This window comes from Branchiostoma belcheri, unplaced genomic scaffold (genome assembly GCF_001625305.1).
Source record: "Branchiostoma belcheri isolate BF01 breed outbred unplaced genomic scaffold, Haploidv18h27 scaffold59, whole genome shotgun sequence".
NCBI lineage: Eukaryota > Metazoa > Chordata > Leptocardii > Amphioxiformes > Branchiostomatidae > Branchiostoma > Branchiostoma belcheri.
In genome coordinates this window covers 961,499-980,395 of record NW_017804231.1, presented here as the reverse complement: position 1 = coordinate 980,395, position 18,897 = coordinate 961,499, and the positions used below count along the sequence as shown (strand labels likewise).

General features: G+C 41.0%; 3 protein-coding genes across 6 annotated transcripts in view; 2 read left to right on the top strand and 1 right to left on the bottom strand.

Annotated features, from left to right (window-relative positions):
- Positions 1–5,699, top strand: part of LOC109482019 (partitioning defective 6 homolog gamma-like) — a 26,323-nt gene extending 20,624 nt beyond the window's left edge. Inside the window, exon 3 of the mRNA XM_019784657.1 lies at positions 2,484–5,699. Coding sequence (XP_019640216.1) covers positions 2,484–3,241 — 758 coding nt within the window. The 3' untranslated portion in view covers positions 3,242–5,699. The remainder of the gene's footprint in view (positions 1–2,483) is intronic.
- Positions 5,700–7,732: 2,033 nt separating this feature from the next.
- Positions 7,733–10,019, top strand: LOC109482051 (lysozyme-like). Its single transcript, XM_019784703.1, has 4 exons — positions 7,733–8,008; positions 8,864–9,110; positions 9,381–9,613; positions 9,888–10,019. Exons 1-4 carry the CDS (start codon positions 7,892–7,894, stop codon positions 9,933–9,935), a joined length of 645 nt encoding a protein of 214 aa, XP_019640262.1. The 5' UTR covers positions 7,733–7,891; the 3' UTR covers positions 9,936–10,019.
- Positions 10,020–10,262: 243 nt separating this feature from the next.
- The window catches only part of LOC109482060 (calmodulin-like), a 10,353-nt gene continuing 1,718 nt past the window's right edge, over positions 10,263–18,897 (bottom strand). Inside the window, exons 2-8 of one of the 4 annotated variants that reach the window (XM_019784718.1) lie at positions 16,170–16,236; positions 13,228–13,283; positions 12,910–12,940; positions 12,240–12,383; positions 11,892–11,986; positions 11,239–11,386; positions 10,263–10,686 (exon numbers count right to left, since the gene is read on the bottom strand). In XM_019784718.1, the coding sequence (XP_019640277.1) occupies positions 10,655–10,686; positions 11,239–11,386; positions 11,892–11,986; positions 12,240–12,383; positions 12,910–12,940; positions 13,228–13,230 (453 nt within the window). In that variant the 5' untranslated portion in view covers positions 13,231–13,283; positions 16,170–16,236 and the 3' untranslated portion in view covers positions 10,263–10,654. Of the gene's footprint in view, positions 10,687–11,238; positions 11,387–11,891; positions 11,987–12,239; positions 12,384–12,909; positions 12,941–13,227; positions 13,284–14,965; positions 15,031–16,169; positions 16,396–18,897 lie in introns of those variants that run through there. The other 3 variants (XM_019784717.1, XM_019784720.1, XM_019784719.1) reach the window with 3 other exon arrangements.

The following is an 18,897-nucleotide window of genomic DNA, read 5'->3' as shown; positions in this document are numbered from 1 at the left end:
TTGTAATGCACAACGTTTAAGGGTCCTGTTATATGACCTTGTTTGCTGGCTGTTCGTGACCTTGTAAATACTCAGGTGCCATAATGGATTTGAGAAGCTTAACTTTTCATGCTATATAATGTACAGTCAAACCTGCCTATAGTGGTCACTCAAGGGACTGGCCAAATTTGACCACTATGGCCAGGTGACCACTATAGAGAAACAGCCGGTTAGTTGACCCCCCCCCCCCCCAAAAAAAAACGGGACACATGCTTTGAGTACCAACAGTGATGTCTTTATTCTGAAACATATGAATACATACATTTGCAAAGGTAAACCCCTTTTATATGTACATGTGTTAGTTAAATAATTTGTTGTTCTTTTGCTTTAGTTGTACTTTATTTTGTACTTGCTTAGAAAAAAAAGAAATACAGAAATATTGCATGGAAACATTAACTTGACATCAAAGATACATACACTCAACATATTCAGTTAATCTATTCTGGGACAATGAAACCATTCACATAATTTAAAACATACAAAATCACTGGTTGTCATTTACTGTTCTTGTGTACATACTAGTACTACATGTGGCTAAGGAAAAGAAAGCAAATCAAGCAACAAACTTTCAACTCCAAACAAATTTCTATCGACTGCAAAATCATTTAATCTAAGCTCAGCTTTCGACGATTTCTTATCACTCTCTCTGCCAGTCGAATCACTTCCACCTTTTGGAATAAGTTTGGCGTCCGTCTTTCCGCTTTCGCCATCGTTTCTCCGCAATCGCCACGTTACTAGTAGTTGTTGTTGTTAGTCGAAAAGTGGAAGAGAACGACATCGCCATGTTTTTGTTCTTTGGTGAACACTTGCTTCGCGCGACCGACATACGCCACAGCGAATTCCAACCACGTAAATAAGTTATTTTGTACCAAGATGCTGTCTATTTAGTTAACAGCAAAATAATTGTTCGTCAGTTGCCAGTTACTTTCCGTTTTTGGTCGTTTTTGAACATGAAAACTTAGCGAAAACTCTCCTTTGTTTACGGCTTGGGTTTCTCCCCGCGTGGGTTGTCTGCCTCTACCATTATGCCAATGTGGTAGTCAACATAAAATTTTCTCCTTTCAGACTTATATCTTTTCTAAAATATCCACTACAGTGTTAAATTTACATCTAACATTAATTGTAGTAATGTATTTCAAATGTTTTTATAATGTAATTACGTCATTTGACGCTAATGAAGTTAAATAAAACTCGGTGTATCTACCTCCATAACAGTGGAGTCTTCCGATGACCCCAATTGACCTCCCTCTGCAGCTAACATGCATGCGCCATCTTGGAAAAATACGAAACGCATTTTCGAGCCAAATTTCTTTAATTATGCCCATGAAAAACGGAAGCTATGCACATATCTACGCATTTCAAGGAATCGAGAAACCAAATATGGATATTCTTAAGTTTTTTTGTAAAGATAATTTGCCGTAATCTTCGCCGAGCGGCCGAGTCCATTGAAAGCCCCATGCGGCACGCACGGCACTGGTGTTGGGGAAAACGCAGATATCAAAGACACCCGCGACCGCAGAAACTTCGTGTCAAAAGTCAGTTTTCCTTTATTTCATACACATATGGAGTCTAATTTTCAGTTCACATTTTAGTAATGTAGCGATCGGAAAATTATCACAAGGCTCATAACGGTCGTAGCCCGAGGTGGGGTGGTGTTACGGCCGTGGTGCTTAGCGGGTTACGGCCAGCCGCGACCGCTATCGGCGGTGTTGACATGCCGGCGGGACCGGAATGGGGTGACCGCTGACCGCGTTGAACAGTGACCGCTATAGACACGATTCTTAATGCTTACGTCAATGGGAAAAATTCAAGGGACCGGCAAAAACTGACCGCTATGGCCGAGTGACCACTATACAAAGGTGACCGCTAGTACAGGTTTGACTGTACACAGAACATGGGATTTGTCTTCTGTGCACTGCCCATAACATGACTTTTATGTTAACATCAATGTGGACACCGAATTCACACCCACAAATCCTGTAGTCAAGACAGAATGGGCTCTGGTATTTCAAGAACATCTTGACTTTAATGTTGATGCCCTTGTAGACGTCAAATGTGCTCACACAAGAACCATTGACTTGACAGAATAGGCTCTAGAATTTCAAGAGCGCTTTGAATTCTTGGCATTTGCAGCAGGTTGCTATGTACTGTTATATTTTTTCATGGATTTTATACAACATCTTACTTCGGGTATACGGTAGAACTTGAATGTCAAATTCAATATACAATATTTATATGATTATACATGTAGTTACCGATAACCAGTAAACTACAAATTGTGTAAATGTAATTTCATGCATTTACAGAGAGTTTGTTAGGAAAAGAGAGATGTTCAAACATTCAAATGAGTGTAGAACTAGAAGTATATAAATCCTTGTGCAGTATCATGTTTGTGTTATTTGATTCCAATGGTATAACCTGTTTTGTTGCTGCTGTTTCTGCAGGTGAAGACCAAGGCGAGTTTAACGGTTACGGAACTCTGAACAAGAGCAAGAAGTTCGGGCTCCCAGGACCGCTGTCCAACCAGAAGCCGAAGCCTCGTCTCCAGATCAGCCAACCGCAGGACTTCCGGCGAGTGTCCGCCATCATCGACGTGGACATCGTCCCGGAGACGTACCGCAGGGTCAAGTTACACAAGCACGGCTCCGACAAACCCCTGGGCTTCTACATTCGCGACGGCACGAGTGTGCGGGTCACCCCACACGGACTCGAGAAGGTTCCTGGCATCTTCATCTCCAGACTGGTTCCGGGCGGTCTGGCGGAGAGCACCGGATTACTGGCAGTGAACGACGAAGTCCTGGAAGTCAACGGCATCGAGGTTTTCGGGAAATCGTTGGACCAAGTCACGGACATGATGGTGGCCAACAGCCACAACCTGATCATAACGGTGAAGCCCGCCAACCAGCGGAACAATGCGGTACGCAAGGGCTCGCTCAGCACGTCGGTGGGGTCGGGACATTCCGGCGGCTCGTCCACGGACGACAAACCGTTACTGAACGACAAGGGCGCGCGGGAGTCGTCGTACTCTAACGAGGCGTACCACAACGACGAAACGCTAGAGGAGGAAGAAAGTGACGAGGAGGAGGACATTATTAGAGACGTGGTAGTCACGAAAACTAACGGGAGCGTGCCCTCCCCTGAACAGGACGGCGAGCAGGATGGAGAAGAAGAGGAGGAGGAAGGAAGAACAGACCAACAGTAAAACAGACCAGGACAGTGCTGTGTATACGCTATGATGGGGGAGGGGGGCGTAACAGGCTAGTTACTTACAAAGTACTTCTAATAGACAAACAATAGAGATAACACATGAAGAAATGGAAAGCCTGCCGTTGTGTGATAACTAGTTACGGAGAAACTAAGGCAATAGCTGCAACTTAAAAAGGTGTAAAAGAACTAATAACAAGCCTTTAATTATTCACAGTGGTGGGCAATTTTTACCGAAATGTTGAACGTGAAAAAACTTCTGGCCAGACAGTTGTATTAACCTATAGTCACAGTTGTCCTTCGTTTTAGTTCTTATTATGAGACTGTATGTTCTGATAAAAGGGAAGATTCAGCAAGGGTTCTGTATGAAGAAACAATTTCTGTATAGAATTCATCAGTAACGTCCTGCAAAACATTGTCATGTACACCAGTAATCTTCCGATTTAAACCGGACAGCAGCCATCTTGCATTCCTACCTTTCTGTGGCTTGTAATACTCAGTCAGTCGTACTAAGCTAACATTTGCAGGGAAAGTAACAGAACATGCCCCATGCTTTCCTTACGCCACCCAGTAAAGGAATCTAGAACAAGATGCAAACGAGAAGGCATAGATTGTCAAAGACGTTCAAGTTGTTCTTTGTATGTATAGTTGTAAATCATTGCCACCGAATTAATATTCCTTTTGGGTAGTATTGGGATGTATTTGTTGTTTTGTTTTTTTGTTGGAAAAAAATTCTTGAACATGATTCTGACTGTGAAACTTTTACTAAAACCAAAAATTTCCTCAAGTGAAAAACGCCCCAGTAGAGATAGGTCAGAGGTCACTAACAGAACACCTGCTGACTTTTATAACCAACTCATCTTCCCAGTAATGCATAGATTTCTTGCTAACTATGGTAGGCCTAATCTTTCTCAGTTTTTGCTTGTCTCATTTATGGATATTTGTTGACAGAATGTAGCGTACAATGTCCCAGTAGATTTGTTCTTTGTTTTTGTATACCTTTTACATGTGGTCTAGTCTAGAAAATAAACAACCTGCCACCAGAAGGGTGTACAAAAATGAAGCCACAACCATGTATCTGCTTGGAGATTTCTTAGCCGTGGGACCACCATTGCACAGTGGATATTTATTGTAAAAGTGAATAATATCGGTGGTAATTTTCTGATAATGTGAAACATCGTTCTTGATCATTTTGCACCGCCAGGGTTAATATAAGTAGGGCACACCTAGCAATAAACGCAATGCTCACTAGGGGTATATTATGGCATTCAACATTTTAAAGATGCATTTGACATTTCCATGTAAATATCTATTTGGAGAAAGAGATCATAAGTGTGTGTGTATCATTGAAAAGTAAGATTTGGCCAGATGATAGTTATTGTACAGCACAAAAGGGGACCATATTTTTCATGTTGTTGGAGAGAGAGCTAGCTCCCTTGGTGTGAGAATGTCTGTATGTCTGCAATCGTGTATAAGAAACAAATTTGGAAGCAGAGAAATGGGATGATGCCTTATAATATGCTTAAAAACACTCCAGGTATACATGAACTGTTCGATATGTTGATTGAAATCTTTGTATTGGAAATATCTTCCCTGGGAAGCAGTGCGATTGTCGTCAAAAGAGGTGGCCTTTGCAAAATGATACAGTGCCTGTAAGTGTTGGCGAATTAGAAATGCCACTGCAAGCATTTTGTTATAATATGCTAACCAGCTGACATGAGGAAAATAAATATGCTTATAGAGGCTTCACTTGCCCACTTATTACAGGCACTGTTTTCTACTGCAACGGCCACCTACAGGGCCTAATGGAGTTGTCACATGACTTGTCAATCAAATTATTTCATGATGTTGGTAGGCAGTGAATGGAACATCAGAGTTCGCATACTGTATCTTAAAGTTCATGTATATCTGAATACACAAAAAAAAGCTGCCACAGCCTAATGCTTTCTGCTTTGGCCATGAACTTCTAAGTTGCCTGGCCCCAGAGTATGATTTAATTTTGCATATTCGGGACAATCTGATGTATTCTGTTCCTCAACATATCGTGTGTGAATAGGTCATTGTGAGGGTAAAACATTTGGGATGTCAGTTTTTGTGGCAGAAATTGGTATTTTTGGATGAAGAGAAGTGTAAGGTATGGTTTGGTTGAATCTGTCAATGTTGGGTAATTATTATTTGCAACTTAGATAATTGTATATGTACTTAATTTCCTGTGTCATTTTGCTAGCACTTACGATCTAGGTTACGCAAACAATTGTACTAAAAAAACGTGTATGTTGTAGGTATGTTGGTTGAATCGAGAGCATATAGGGCTTGTTTTATATATATATCAAGGGATATCAGGATTAGGTGCTTTTAACAGTCTTTGTACATAAGTACCACTATTTTTACTGCAAGTATGGATGGTGAAGCCACCTGTCGAAAGGATTACTTCAATACAGCCTTTACTGTGTCTTCATCAGTGCATTTATGTGTCTGTGTGTTTACTTGGTTTATATGCCTCAATTCTTAGTATTGTTACTTAAGCCATGTTGATTTGATTATATGGATGAAATCCATGGGCGCATAGATATTCATTTGTTTCCTAAAAAAGTTTTCGACCATACTGTACAAAACATCTGCAAAAAGAGCTTTACATATGCTGTAAATTCCAGAAAAATGGATAGTAATGTATTATCCCAAAATCAATTCCAAAGGAAAAGAGGAAGATGTGAAGACATGAAAATGAATAATCTATCATTTACCATACATGTCTTTGGTTGTGTGGTGGGTGGAGTGGGTGTGATTTTGACAGTTGATTGATAAGGAGGTCATGCCTGCTCAGCTCACCACTATTCATAGTGTGTTTTTTTATAAAGAATTCGTGATGCAATAATATTCCATAATCCAAAATATTGATTTTTGTGATGCAACTTATCAGTGAGTAATGGCATTGACAATGCCCCTAGATAGATAATTCCCACAGAGAAACACTTGTATCCCGACTGTAACCTCCCCCCAGCGATTAATGGTAATCTTACAGATGTAACATCCAACAACAGATGCTGTAAACCATTAGTCACACAGCTCGGGATTCTACATCTATTTTCCAACGAAACTGTGAGGGCGGTATAAGTTATACTTGAGCTACTCAATTGACAGACGTGTTACTAGTAGTTAGATCGTGTAATTTCTGGCTTCTAGTACTTTTGTTTTCTTTAAAATCACCTGAATGAATGGTGATGATGATGATGAAAAATGGACACAAGGAATGGGGAACAATTTTGGCATATTATATGTGTACATATGTGGCAATATGGTCAATTATGCAATCGAATCTGAGCTCATAAAATCGTCTAAACTTCTGCTTGGAGCCTTTTGGGCTTTCTGTCAAGAGAAACAGCTGGAGGAGACAGCTGCTGTGTCCCTGCAGACAGACAGGTGCAGCAGGTGCGAGGTGACACACACAGCAGTACAGGGGCTCCCGTCACACTGTGCACGGGATCATGTCATTCTCGTGCCGAATCACACTCCGAGGGGAGTCGGTAGAGAACCGCAGAAGTGATATGCCATCACACGTACACGTATTCAACCTTCGTCTTCAACATCCAAGTTATGTAATTTTTGCATTTTCCAAAATTCAAGGACGATATATATTGCATCCGTATGCATGTATATCGATGTTTTATCCTATCAAAGCACAGTGGCAGCCAATGGCAATAGGCTGAAATGTTGGGACATTACATCATATTGTGATACAAATGAACATTTCAATAAACATTTCCAAGAATTATTCAACGCATACATGGTACATGACACATACTTTAACAGTTTTCAAAGATTTGATGTACTCTTCAAATTTCAGGCATCGTGTATATGATAATGAATGTACATCAAACTAGAATCTCAGCCATAATCATCCATATGATTAATGATCTGCCCCCACGTTGAGACCCCGGGGACCGTCCGTTAACCCTGTACCCCCAGCTGGCTGCCGTCACAGACACTTCTCTTATCAAAGTTTGTTCTATCGCTGTAGATAAACAATCTCCGACAGTTGTTTGGGGACCTCTCGGAGTGAAAAGGGAGGCCGTGGGGATACAGGGGGTTTATATAAGTCTGCTGCTCAGATCAGCTGTCTCAGTTAGGTAACCTTAGTCTAATATCAGTCATCTTGGGAGCACGAGTACATAACCCTAGCCAGGCTAACATAACCCTACTGCAATATGAAAATAAAGAGCGTATTAGCCAAAGAAATTTAGCCAAATACCAGTACTGTAATTGTACATGTGTAGCGATCAGTTATTGTAGCTTCACCTGTACAGTTTTTATTCAGTAGGCATCTGCTGTTTTAAACGATGACAGATGCCAAAATTGTAATAAAATGTATGAATGTATGAATCGCGTGCGTGTGTGTGTGTATGTGTATGTGTGTGTGTGTGTGTGTGTGTGTTTTCGTTGTAGTTGGTTTCCCTGTATTGCATATCGTTGCTGCTAGATGGCGCTCGTGAGGAGGTGCACTAACTTCAGCAGGTGCCCTAACTAGCTATGTCTTTGGAGTGTTACATTTCTTGACTTCTTGCGACGGATGTGAGCTCATCTGCTGGAATAATGTGAGTTTAAGATAAACGTATTCCTCCCTGACGACCAGGGTAAGCCCGTCCACTGGATGACACACAGAGAGACGTCACAACTTCTTTCTGTTTTCAACGACTTCCCGGTTCAGGTGACCGGGCACACAATCGTCATTTCCAGATCTAGGACAAACCTGATGAAATCCGCCAAGGTAAGAAATCTTCCCCAAATCAGCTGGTGTTTTAGCGAGTGCTTACAATTAGCTAACACCACACTACTAGAATATCGGTAACTCAACCAATGTATACGTAAAGAAACAATTCATAGTCAGACGGCTTGGTGGCCGAGCCCTCATAAAACCTACTAGGCTTCGAAAATTATGAAGCAGATCTGAATATTCATAAATACACTCCCGAGGTCTTCAAGACAGCAAGGCCGAGACGTCTTTATCGATCTGCAGCGTATCATACTAGAAATGTCAGTGAACGTTGGTAACAATTTTGATTTTTTACATGTTGCCATGCACTGGAATAAAATGACCTTTGGTCACACCTACAACTTTCATTTACCCAATGAACCGTACATGCTCGTGTTTATGCTATGTATCACAGTCGCATACAAAAACTTTAATTTGATTTTGATAGTGCATATATTTACTTGTTATGTCTGTTTAATTCTTTTAGTTTGATGGCGACCGACTGCACTTCTACATTTCTGTTTTGACAATGAAAAAAAAACGTTGTAGACAATATGACGTCGAAGCAATCACTTGAATCGGTAATTGAAGTAATATGTGACTTGTTAACCCGGAAGTAGCAAAGACCTATTTTCCAGTATTGACGCGAGTTTGTCAGCAAATAGCACTATGTTTATATAGTCACTGACGAAAGTCATTGACGTTAGTCACTGACGTCGAAGATGCTACATGTACTTGAAACGCCTGGCAGATTTCAACATCTAATACAGTTTACTTGTGTATCTCATTATCTGGCCATGTGGTATGTCGAATTAAGCACAACGATTAGTTCTTTAAGATTACAGAATTTTGACACTTCATCTCTCTCAGATGCAGCCTGCAGCCGCAAGCCTGTCCGTTTTCCTCGCCGTGATCTCTGTGACTCTGCCAGGGGCTCTTGCGGGGTATGTCCCCGACAGGTGTATGGACTGCATGTGCCGTGTGCTGACCCCGGGATGCCGCATGCCCAGCCCCCCGTGTGTGCTGCAGGGTCCGGGGTTCCTGGTGTGCGGGCCGTACCGGATCAGCCGCGCCTACTGGACAGACGCGCGCGGGATGGGGGAGGATCTCATGGACGGTAGGTTCAGGGTTTGTCTGTCTGCCGGTTTGCATTTTTACAGTATATTGAATGAAAGAATGAATGAATGACCTTTATTGTACGTTTGTGAAAACGGTTATGAAACCCTAATTTAGGGTTATGAAACCCTTATTTTGGGTTAGCTAACCCTAATTTAGGGTCGCGACCAAATTGATCTATGTATTTTCAAGGCTCAATAAAGGCACAAACGAAAATTTCCCGAGGCTGATCTGAACTAAATGTTTGTTTTCTTATTGTTGAATTGTTCAGACTGGCAGAGCTGTGCGGTGTCGTGGACGTGTAGTCGGCGGGCGGTGGACGGGTACATGAGGCGGCACGCTGTGAAGCACAGGCGGGGCGCCCCGGTGTTAGGACACGACCCCACTTGTCAGGACTTCGCACGGATACACCTGGGCGGGCCTAACGGTTACCTGAGCGACACAACGCTGCACTACTGGGAGAGCGTCGCTAGGTGTCTACAGGGAGATCCTCAGTACTTACAGGTAAGAATAGTACGGTCACCACTGTACTGACAATGCTCTCCATCCACCTATCCGTCCATTGATCTTTTCATCCATGTTCTAGGTAGCCAACGTTAGTATAACCAATCAATCATTCATTCATCCATTTTATTCGTCTGTACATCTTTCATTCATTCATTTGTTCTTCCTTCGTTTTGTTACTTCTTACACCTTTGGACTCCCAGTTCACATGATTGTCATTTTCATATTCGATTCTTTATCTGTCCCTGACATTATTGTATCTCCATATCCACAGCCGAACGCCATGGGCGAAGAATACCGAAGGCTGCAGTGGGAACTGTAACTGTGGAACTGGAAGATGAACCAGTGTTAAAGGCTGTGGACTGAAAAATCGACGGTTGCGTGTTGTTATAAGGAGACCAGATATAACGTTAGATGCATGCTGTTTTAGAAAACGTTTAATCGTAAAAAAGAGTCTGCTATGTATCTGCTGTTGCTTACAGACATTGGACGGCATTCACGGGCTACACAATTTAGGAGTTACAAACAGTTTACAAGACGCAGGAATGTACAGCATTTCAAACAGTATGATTTCACCGGTTCAAATGAATCTTTCAAAATGATAGTTCATTTCAGAACCTCTAAGATATATCGATACATTATTGCCACCATATTCATTTAGCTACATTCAGTTTGAGAGACAACCAACAAGAACATGTTTCTTATGTGTTCAGCAGTTGCTAAACACGTACGTACAGACATCTAAGTAAGAATAAGAATAACACTCTTCCATTATTACAGAATAGAAAATATGTGTCCATACAACCCAGAAACATAGAAGGCAAGACTACAGCACAAGGCATGTTACTCTTGTCTAAAATTATCTAAAGTTCCTTTGCTAGACAGTACCTCTCCTGGCAAGCTGGCCTGTTATCGATGCAAACTAAATCCTACCAGTTGAATATCACAACTCCTCGGCAGTTTGCTGAGTTTTAGTAACAATGTAAGAAAACTGTATCTGTATGTACAATTGAGAAGGTGGGGGATCTGATCACGTGATGATCACTTGCCTCCACACATCATCTGCACAAATTCTGTAGAAAAACAAAGAAAGAAAACAAACAAAATTAGTGATGTACACAATTTTTTTTTTGTTTGGCTGTTGCAACTTGAATAAAGTATGGCGGTGCCAATAGACCGAAATGCGTTCATTGCTCAGTTGGTTGTAGACTTACCGAGAGGAAAAGATCGTAACTATCATTCATGATTCTTCACTAGTAGGTATCAAAAATAGAGTTTACAGGTCAGATACACACCCTTACAATATGCCACATGAAGATACGATAAGGTCAAAAAATAATACTATAGGAAGGAGAGGAGAAGATAACATTGTTTGTGGCGGCATGAAAATAAGTTGAAAACTCGAGTGCGTCGTAGCCTGGATGCCAGACTGTTTCCAGGGCCTACACAGGCCAGTTTCTTGACTCCATGGCCAACATTTCCCCAATGAAATTATACCACAACCCCCTGTTAGGCACGGTAGCTACCTCCACTTGGGCCTAGCGTGTTATGGGTATGGAACCCAGGCTAAGTGTGCCGTCACCATGTCTTGACATTAGATATTGGAATGAAAGATAATTGTTCACCATCGTAGTCGATCTTGCCGTCTCCGTCCTGGTCGGCGTCATGGATCATCTCGTCCACCTCGTCATCCGTCAGTTTCTCCCCCAGGTTCGTCATCACCACACGCAGCTCCGCGGGGGTGATGTAACCGTCGCCGTCTTTATCAAACGTCTGGGAGGGCAGGAAACAACATGAAGACTCGCGAAAGAAAGTTACTATAGCAAGGTATAGTTCGTGTTTACAAATCTGCCGAATTCGAGAACTCTTCAGTGTCACTGACGAAAGGTAGTGGATGCTACTGAAACGTCTGACCGTTTCCAAAATCATATCCACTTGCTTGAGTAACTGTTTTTAACGTATCTTATTACCTGGATGTCTAACCTTCACTGACGTAACGCGAAGACTGTTGATAAACCTGCCATTATAATAAAATGTTTTAGTTCATGGCCTTTTTTTTCATTCCGTCAAAATTTCTCTAGGAATGGGAAGAGAGTGGTTTCCACATCATAGTAGCAACCCATCTCCTTTAGCTGACTGTTAAACTCTCCTAGACTGTTACTTGTCTATTTGGCCAATTCTACCCTTTTCATCCACTTCTGAAGCCTGGTAGAGGCTAGCGAAACATGTCACTTTGGGCCTTCGTACATGATTAAATACGCAACAGATCTAGACGCACTTTGAAGGCATTTTTGAGCTCCTCTTCCTCGTCCACATCCTGCATCCTCTGTCCCATCAGCCCCAGGAACTCATCAAAGTCAATCTCACCGCTACCTGCAAGACACAAATGTACAATCCCCTGTAAATTAAATCGTAACTTATCATACTAATACATGTAGCAATAAACTAATAATGATAACTTTATTGCAAATACCTGCTCGAAGGCTAACCGCAAGTGAATCTAACAACGATGATAAGTACAAAGACGGAAAGAACTTGTCCCTACAGTATACTACATACATGTAGTACATCTAAGATATACATTCATGAACATGCCTAATTTGCATAAATGGGACGTTTCGCGTACCATCGGCATCCATCTCCGCCATCATGTCCTGTATCTCTGCCTCGGTCGGGTTCATGCCCAGGGACCGCATGACCGTGGCCAGCTCCGAGGTGTTGATCATCCCGTCCCCGTCCTTATCAAACACCAGGAACGCGTCCTGCAGCTCTGTGGACGGTCAGAATCGGAGATCAACATTTACAACATGAAATACCTACAGTTCAGTAGGATAAGTATTTATGTATACCGAAGGAAAACATATTGTTTTTGCTCTGTTTCCTCCTTTTCTTCTTCTCCAAACCAAAAAGGTCAATGATCTGAACCAGACCGTCTGTTACCATGGTAACTAGTGTTGGGTTACATCATGTTGCAATTTTATAGCAGGAGGGATTTAGACTCCTGTGACTCCTGTCTGACCATATATATGAATGTGTTTGAGAATTAACAGAGCACACCATATGCGAACGTAAACATTATGCATTTGCTTTGCAAATGCTACCTTTCTAGCTATTTTTATTTTCCTTTACACCACGCGACCTTCCAAAACATTTGTGATTGTTCGTTTATGCTTTAAAATGTTTGTTTACTAGTACTTGTCAAATGTATTAACTGTAGTAATGTACCCTCCCGCATAGATGAATGTACTAGAAGGTGGTTTTGCAAGCTACTAGTATTAGATCTGAAGAAAACTTACCCTTAATGCGGTCTTCACTCAACTGGTCAGCCTGTGACAATAAAAATCAAAGGATTGTTTTACGGAAAAAAGTTCATTAAGAAATTGAAAACGATGGTACACTATGTGCAATTCTCTCTCTCTCTCTCTCTCTAGCACACACACACACACACACACACACACACACACACACACACACACACACACACACACACACACACACACACACACACACACACACACCACAAGCATACACGCACAAGCTCGCACAAGCACGTACACAGATGGTCTTTTCCGATTGTGAAACATCTATTACACGACGCACAAGATGTACCCTACCATTGTTGTGTAGATTCCTAGTTCAGCACAGCCAGTGACAACCAAGCTCTCCCCTCCTGTTTAAAACAGCATAATACTGTCAGAACATAGTAAATGTACTACAAGTTTTCGTGTAAAGGTGTAGGTTATTCAATACAATCTCTATATGTTTTAAGAATGCTATTTAAAAGATTGTTCAATCACATTTCGAAGCAGATCATCACGAATGTGATAAGGTTCAAAGTGTGTTGTGATGTCTTCAGTCATCAGACGACAGTTCTGTTCGGCAGGTTTTCAAGCCGCTGTACAGTTGAATACATTGTTTGACAGCTCACACGCCATTTTATTTGTCTGGCAAGCTAAAACTCATAACTCAAACCGGATCTTTGGTTCTGTACTCTTTTACTTCTTCTGTTATGTAGATATGTATATTGATTCAGTACTTTTCCTCAAAATATTAGAACACAATATATCTAGTACAATGTATATATTCCAGGTGACTATCATCTAGTAGGTTTATTAAGTGGAAACCACTTCGAGAAAGTCGTGAAAGTTAACAAGTAGGCAGTACATGATTCGTATTGTCTGTTGCTTAAAGATGTGACGCCAAGAATGATACGTGATCGATAGAAAAAAACTGCACCTGTATGGACTGTAATTCACGGGGCTTTGGAGAGGATCACCCCGCCTTGTACACTTGATTAAAAAGAGATTTTCATTCATACGTACAGGAAAACTGGATTTAAGCTAGTGTTGGGTGATTGTTCATGCATGATGCAAGGGATTTTCTTCCATTGTCGCAAACAGTAAGTGGGCCTAGGTTGGTTGGTAGTCTAAAGAAAGGCTAGAATACTACATATATAAGTACGTTTTATCGGGTGTATCTAAGACTAAGCCCGATCTCCCAAAACATTTGTTGTTTTGGTTCATTCTATGTAAGTATTTTCGTCCTTTGTGAGTGACTACGAACTACGAAAAACCATGCACCCATATACATGTACTACGTTCTCACATAACCCCATAACAACAAACGGGGCAAACTACAGTCTCAAATACAGGCTCTACTACGACGGCTGTTTTAACATAGCCGTTTTCTGCTGATAATTGCGCACTACATTTGCAGATGAGTTCCGTTTCGTTATCATTTTGGGAAAGAAGACGTTGAAACAAATAGTACATAAAACTAGCACACCGGAAAATAGCACGGTGAAAACCGCACTTCATCAAGAAAAACAGACGACAATGTCAAAATTAACGCCGTAGCGAAGGGCCTGGAAAGGAGGCTATCTAAACTGATGAACGATCCGGATCATGTAGAGTTTAGCGTGTCCAGCGTTTTCCTGTGTTTGTGCGTCACACGTCCCCTACCATCGTTCCCCTACATTTTGTCCTTAGCGACTTACCCATGCAAACCACTTCAAGCATGCAAATTACACAATGTAAATGGACTAGAACTTCCTTTCCGTCGCTCAAGAGCAGTACACCGTACACTGTTGATGGTGTACAAACAAGCCAAAACATCACCAAAAGCAAATACGAGAAAAATGCTCAAGTCTAGCACTTAGCTGGTCTAGCTGGTGTGTTACGTCGGTGTGTTACGTTGGTGTGTTACGGTTATACCGGCTATAAAGATACAGATAAATATCAACCAATAGGAAGAGGGCAAAGTTACCAGAACTTCGTATTTCTTTTTATCTTCAAACTTTACACACTTTCCAATGTACTAGTTCCTTCATCATAGATCAGAAATCAATCTTACCTTACAAGACCAGGGTGCCCTCCGTAGTGATGTCTTATATCTACAAGGTACGATGTAACTATGGGGGGAGGGGTCTGTCAAGCAAGACACCCAAACAGAAGGACAGATTATTTGCTCAAACCCTTTCAATGCCTCTAAATGAAGTTATTGGTTGGTAACCTAATTAGCACACAGGCACTACGTTCGTCCGACCGTCTCGAACAAAAGTTGGGCTTTAAAAGACTTAACAATAAGAATCTACGAAGCGTGCGGCTCTTAACAGGTGTTTTCTTTTCATCAAATGCCTTTCTTATTCCGGTGTGGCAGAACAAAAGATTGTAGATCGGAATCCTTTAGGAAAATTTTGTTTTACATTTTTGAAATGATTACCGAAAGAGAGGAGGAAATCTAATGATTAACTGCCACTAACAGAGCTGGATCTGATTAAACGACCCGATTTTGTGAAACCTTTTTGACTTTTTGGCATAATTCATTTTTGGTAAGGACTCGCTCACATCCATCGTAAGGTCGTCATTCGATCGCAAACTCAGGGCATTCTTTTGATACTCCTGCATATTCCATAGCAGATCGACATGTAGTTGTCTTGTTACGAAAACCAATTGTGAACGTTGTCGTACTTAGATCCTGGTCGGCGTTTGTTTCTGCCAAAGCCTGCTTCTAAATCCTTCGGCATCAAAATCGTACGACGACCTACGACAATATAATACAGCTACGACGGTTCGACGTATTTTAACAAATTATATACACTGCGTTTTACGAATCCACTTTAGTTAACGGGACGAAAAGTGCTTCATCTTTGCAAAAACAAATACCTTTTATGCCTGTAAACTGTAAACACTTCACTCCACTGTGGTTAAGAAGACGATATGTTTTGCTGGTAGGGAACACGATCTAGCTCTCAATTTTACATGATTGACGACCACAATAAACCGTCAAGTTTGTTAAAACAAAAACATAAACAGAGAAGGGGGCCGTTGGGGAGAAGGGGGTAGTATTGGGTAGTGCGTACATGTGTGGGCGAGAACATTCATGCAGTAATTCGGGTAGTTTAGAGACTACTGAGGTTGAAACGCCCCCTTTTTCTTCTCATAACTATACTACGATATACTCTATAGAGGTAGAAATCTTGTTTACGTGTACCACATACATAGATTCCTACCGATCCCCTCTAAACGTTACCTCACGACGCGGTTCTAGGGCTTACCTTGGTGAGAACCTCCGATGTACGCTTGTTTCCGTGCCGCTTGCAGGCCCCACACTTCCACGCTTGCCTAGCAAGACATGCTTGTAGTCAGCGAGGCTTAATTGTTACGAAATGGTGCGGCACTGAGTAAATAGGCACCCGTCCGAAGGCAGTGTAAACCACGTCGAGTTCTCCGGTTGTAATCTGACCGGTGTTGTATGGTTGTGGCGTGACGGCTGTATACAATAGGGCACCGGTGGTGCTATAGTCTAGAAACTAAGAAAGGACGCTCAATTCGGATATATATAGTACGGTATCCAAGCAGATAGTCCTGTGTCAGTGACTTGGAGCGAGGCCGTATGGGTTCAACAGAGGCCAACATGTACATACTACATTTGTGCTGCATGTGTTGATAATAGGCTAGTATGTTATTTCGGGGTATTATGGGGAAGTATATAGGTCAAATTTGATAGAAATATCCATAATACATGTACATATTGTTTTCTCTGCAGAAGCTATATTTTAGTAACTTTTGATCTCTCCATAACTTAATATTATCTAGCATAAAATCATAAAGACCGCTGTAATATATTGCAAAACTACAAGTCTTTCAGTAGCAAGGTGTCCTCCGTATAATCGGCATGTTTGAAATAACAGGTAGCGTTGTTTTTTTGTTTTTGTTTTTGTTTTTTTTTTATTCAGAAACTCAATGAGAATTACAAATGAAAAGACATGGACGAAGTGACTGCGAACTCAAGTTAGGTACAACTTATATTCTCGCAGCCACTTTTACAATGAAAGAAAAATATTTTACAAGACATTTAAAAATACATGAGACCTCGCGTGAGTAACAATCCTCCCATCCCAGAAAACACATACAGTTAGAATCTTTTTGTTTCTAATATATAATTTTGTACGGCTAACATTATTTTGCAGTTGGTGTCATACGAACAAAGGAAACTACCGCGAAGAACTAAATATTGTATGGAATTATCAGAAAGAGTGTTTAAATCAACAATATTACCAAGTATGCTTGAAAGCTTGCCAAAAAGGACTAAGCGCTGGTAGGTGTATATAGGGCAGTGCAATAAATAATGAGCAATCGTTTCATATGGACACCCGCAGCTACAGGATGGACTTGTAACAAGACCTCGGGTATAAAGACTGTGATTCAAGCTGCAGGTGCCCAGACGAAGTCGGGTAATGAGAATACAGGAATAACGAGAACCAAAGCTAAAATAGTTTAACTTTACAGGACGTACCGATTTGAAAAGATTTGAACGAAATTTTGGATACGAAAGAGTACGGATTTCTAAATTCAGGTTGTTCCATCCAGTGATGGAATATGGTATAAAAGACTTTCCAAAACGATTGGTAGAAAATTTGATGGTTCTCAGATTACTACTGTTTCTCAGATTGTACGAGTAGATAGAAGTAGCAGTAATTGTACATGGAAGTAAATCTGAAAGATATTCCCGAGTACATCCGTTTACAATGTTATGAAATAGTAATAGGCGATGAATGTGTCGCCTTTCGGACAGAGTCTCCCAGCCGAGCTCTTGACAAATTAAAGAATATGAGGACCCTTTTGTGGCACCAGCCACAACGAGGGAGCAATGATACTGAACTCTTTCTATGAGGTTTGATTCCTCGATTGTGCACCCGTGCCAGACAACGTCAGCATATTCCAACAATGAACGTATGAAAGACTTGTATATTTTTTCCAATACATGGCGGGGTAATCTAAATTTCAAGGCCCTAAATAGGTTAACATTTTTGAAAGCTTTAGAAACAATACTGTCAATATGAAAATGCCAAGACATATTGGAACTAAGAATAATCCCAATATGGTAGCGTTGTTGTTTGGAATATTTAGTATATCATGCGGTTACATACGTATGTACCTTGATAATGGGGTTAGTTTAAGGTTTAGGTCGTTCATTCAGCTGTGAACATTCCCACGGTTGCAATGTCGACGGTTAAGATTGTTAAAAAATGTTGAAAACGTATCTTCACATATAAGTGATATCTCAGTAAATTTCATCATTAGTTTCTTTCTTAGACCAATATCCTTTTCAGAAGACATGAAAAAAGCAAACCATAGATAACCAGTCAGAAAGTGTTGAAATACACTGCAAAAACACGTTCTCGGTAAAAACTGTTCACATATTTGTTTTGCTCATATAACACTGCTATCAATTAGTATTCTGTATAATGCGTCTACTGTCAATACGTACGATGTTTTAGCTTGTTTATTGTTGTCATCAATACCTATTTATATCATTACCACGATTACCATCAACCAACTGTAAACGTTGTTCTTGATTTGGACATGCGCCAGTAATGTTTAATGCATTAATCGTGTTGCTTTAAGCCAAATGTACTCATGTAACAGGGTCTCAATCAAACTAAAACAAAATCTCCTGGCTAAGGTAACTGATGCTACCTGAGGTTAGACAAGGTTAAGGAATAAACAAGGTTGGAAAAAAGAGTGTTGTTCGTTCAAGGTAACGTCTACCATTAATCTGAAATGCTTCCCTCATACTTGCTGACTGACAACTTCTTTGCTATGGTTACCCGCTTTGAATAGAACCTTAGCGTTGATCACATTCCCATACTACACCTCACGTCAGAACTACAGTACCTCTACAATCTACATGTATGTATACGTCCGATCATACTCGTGGTTACAAGTGCACCAGAACTACTCTATACATAGCCCAATCATACTCATGGTTACAAGTGCATC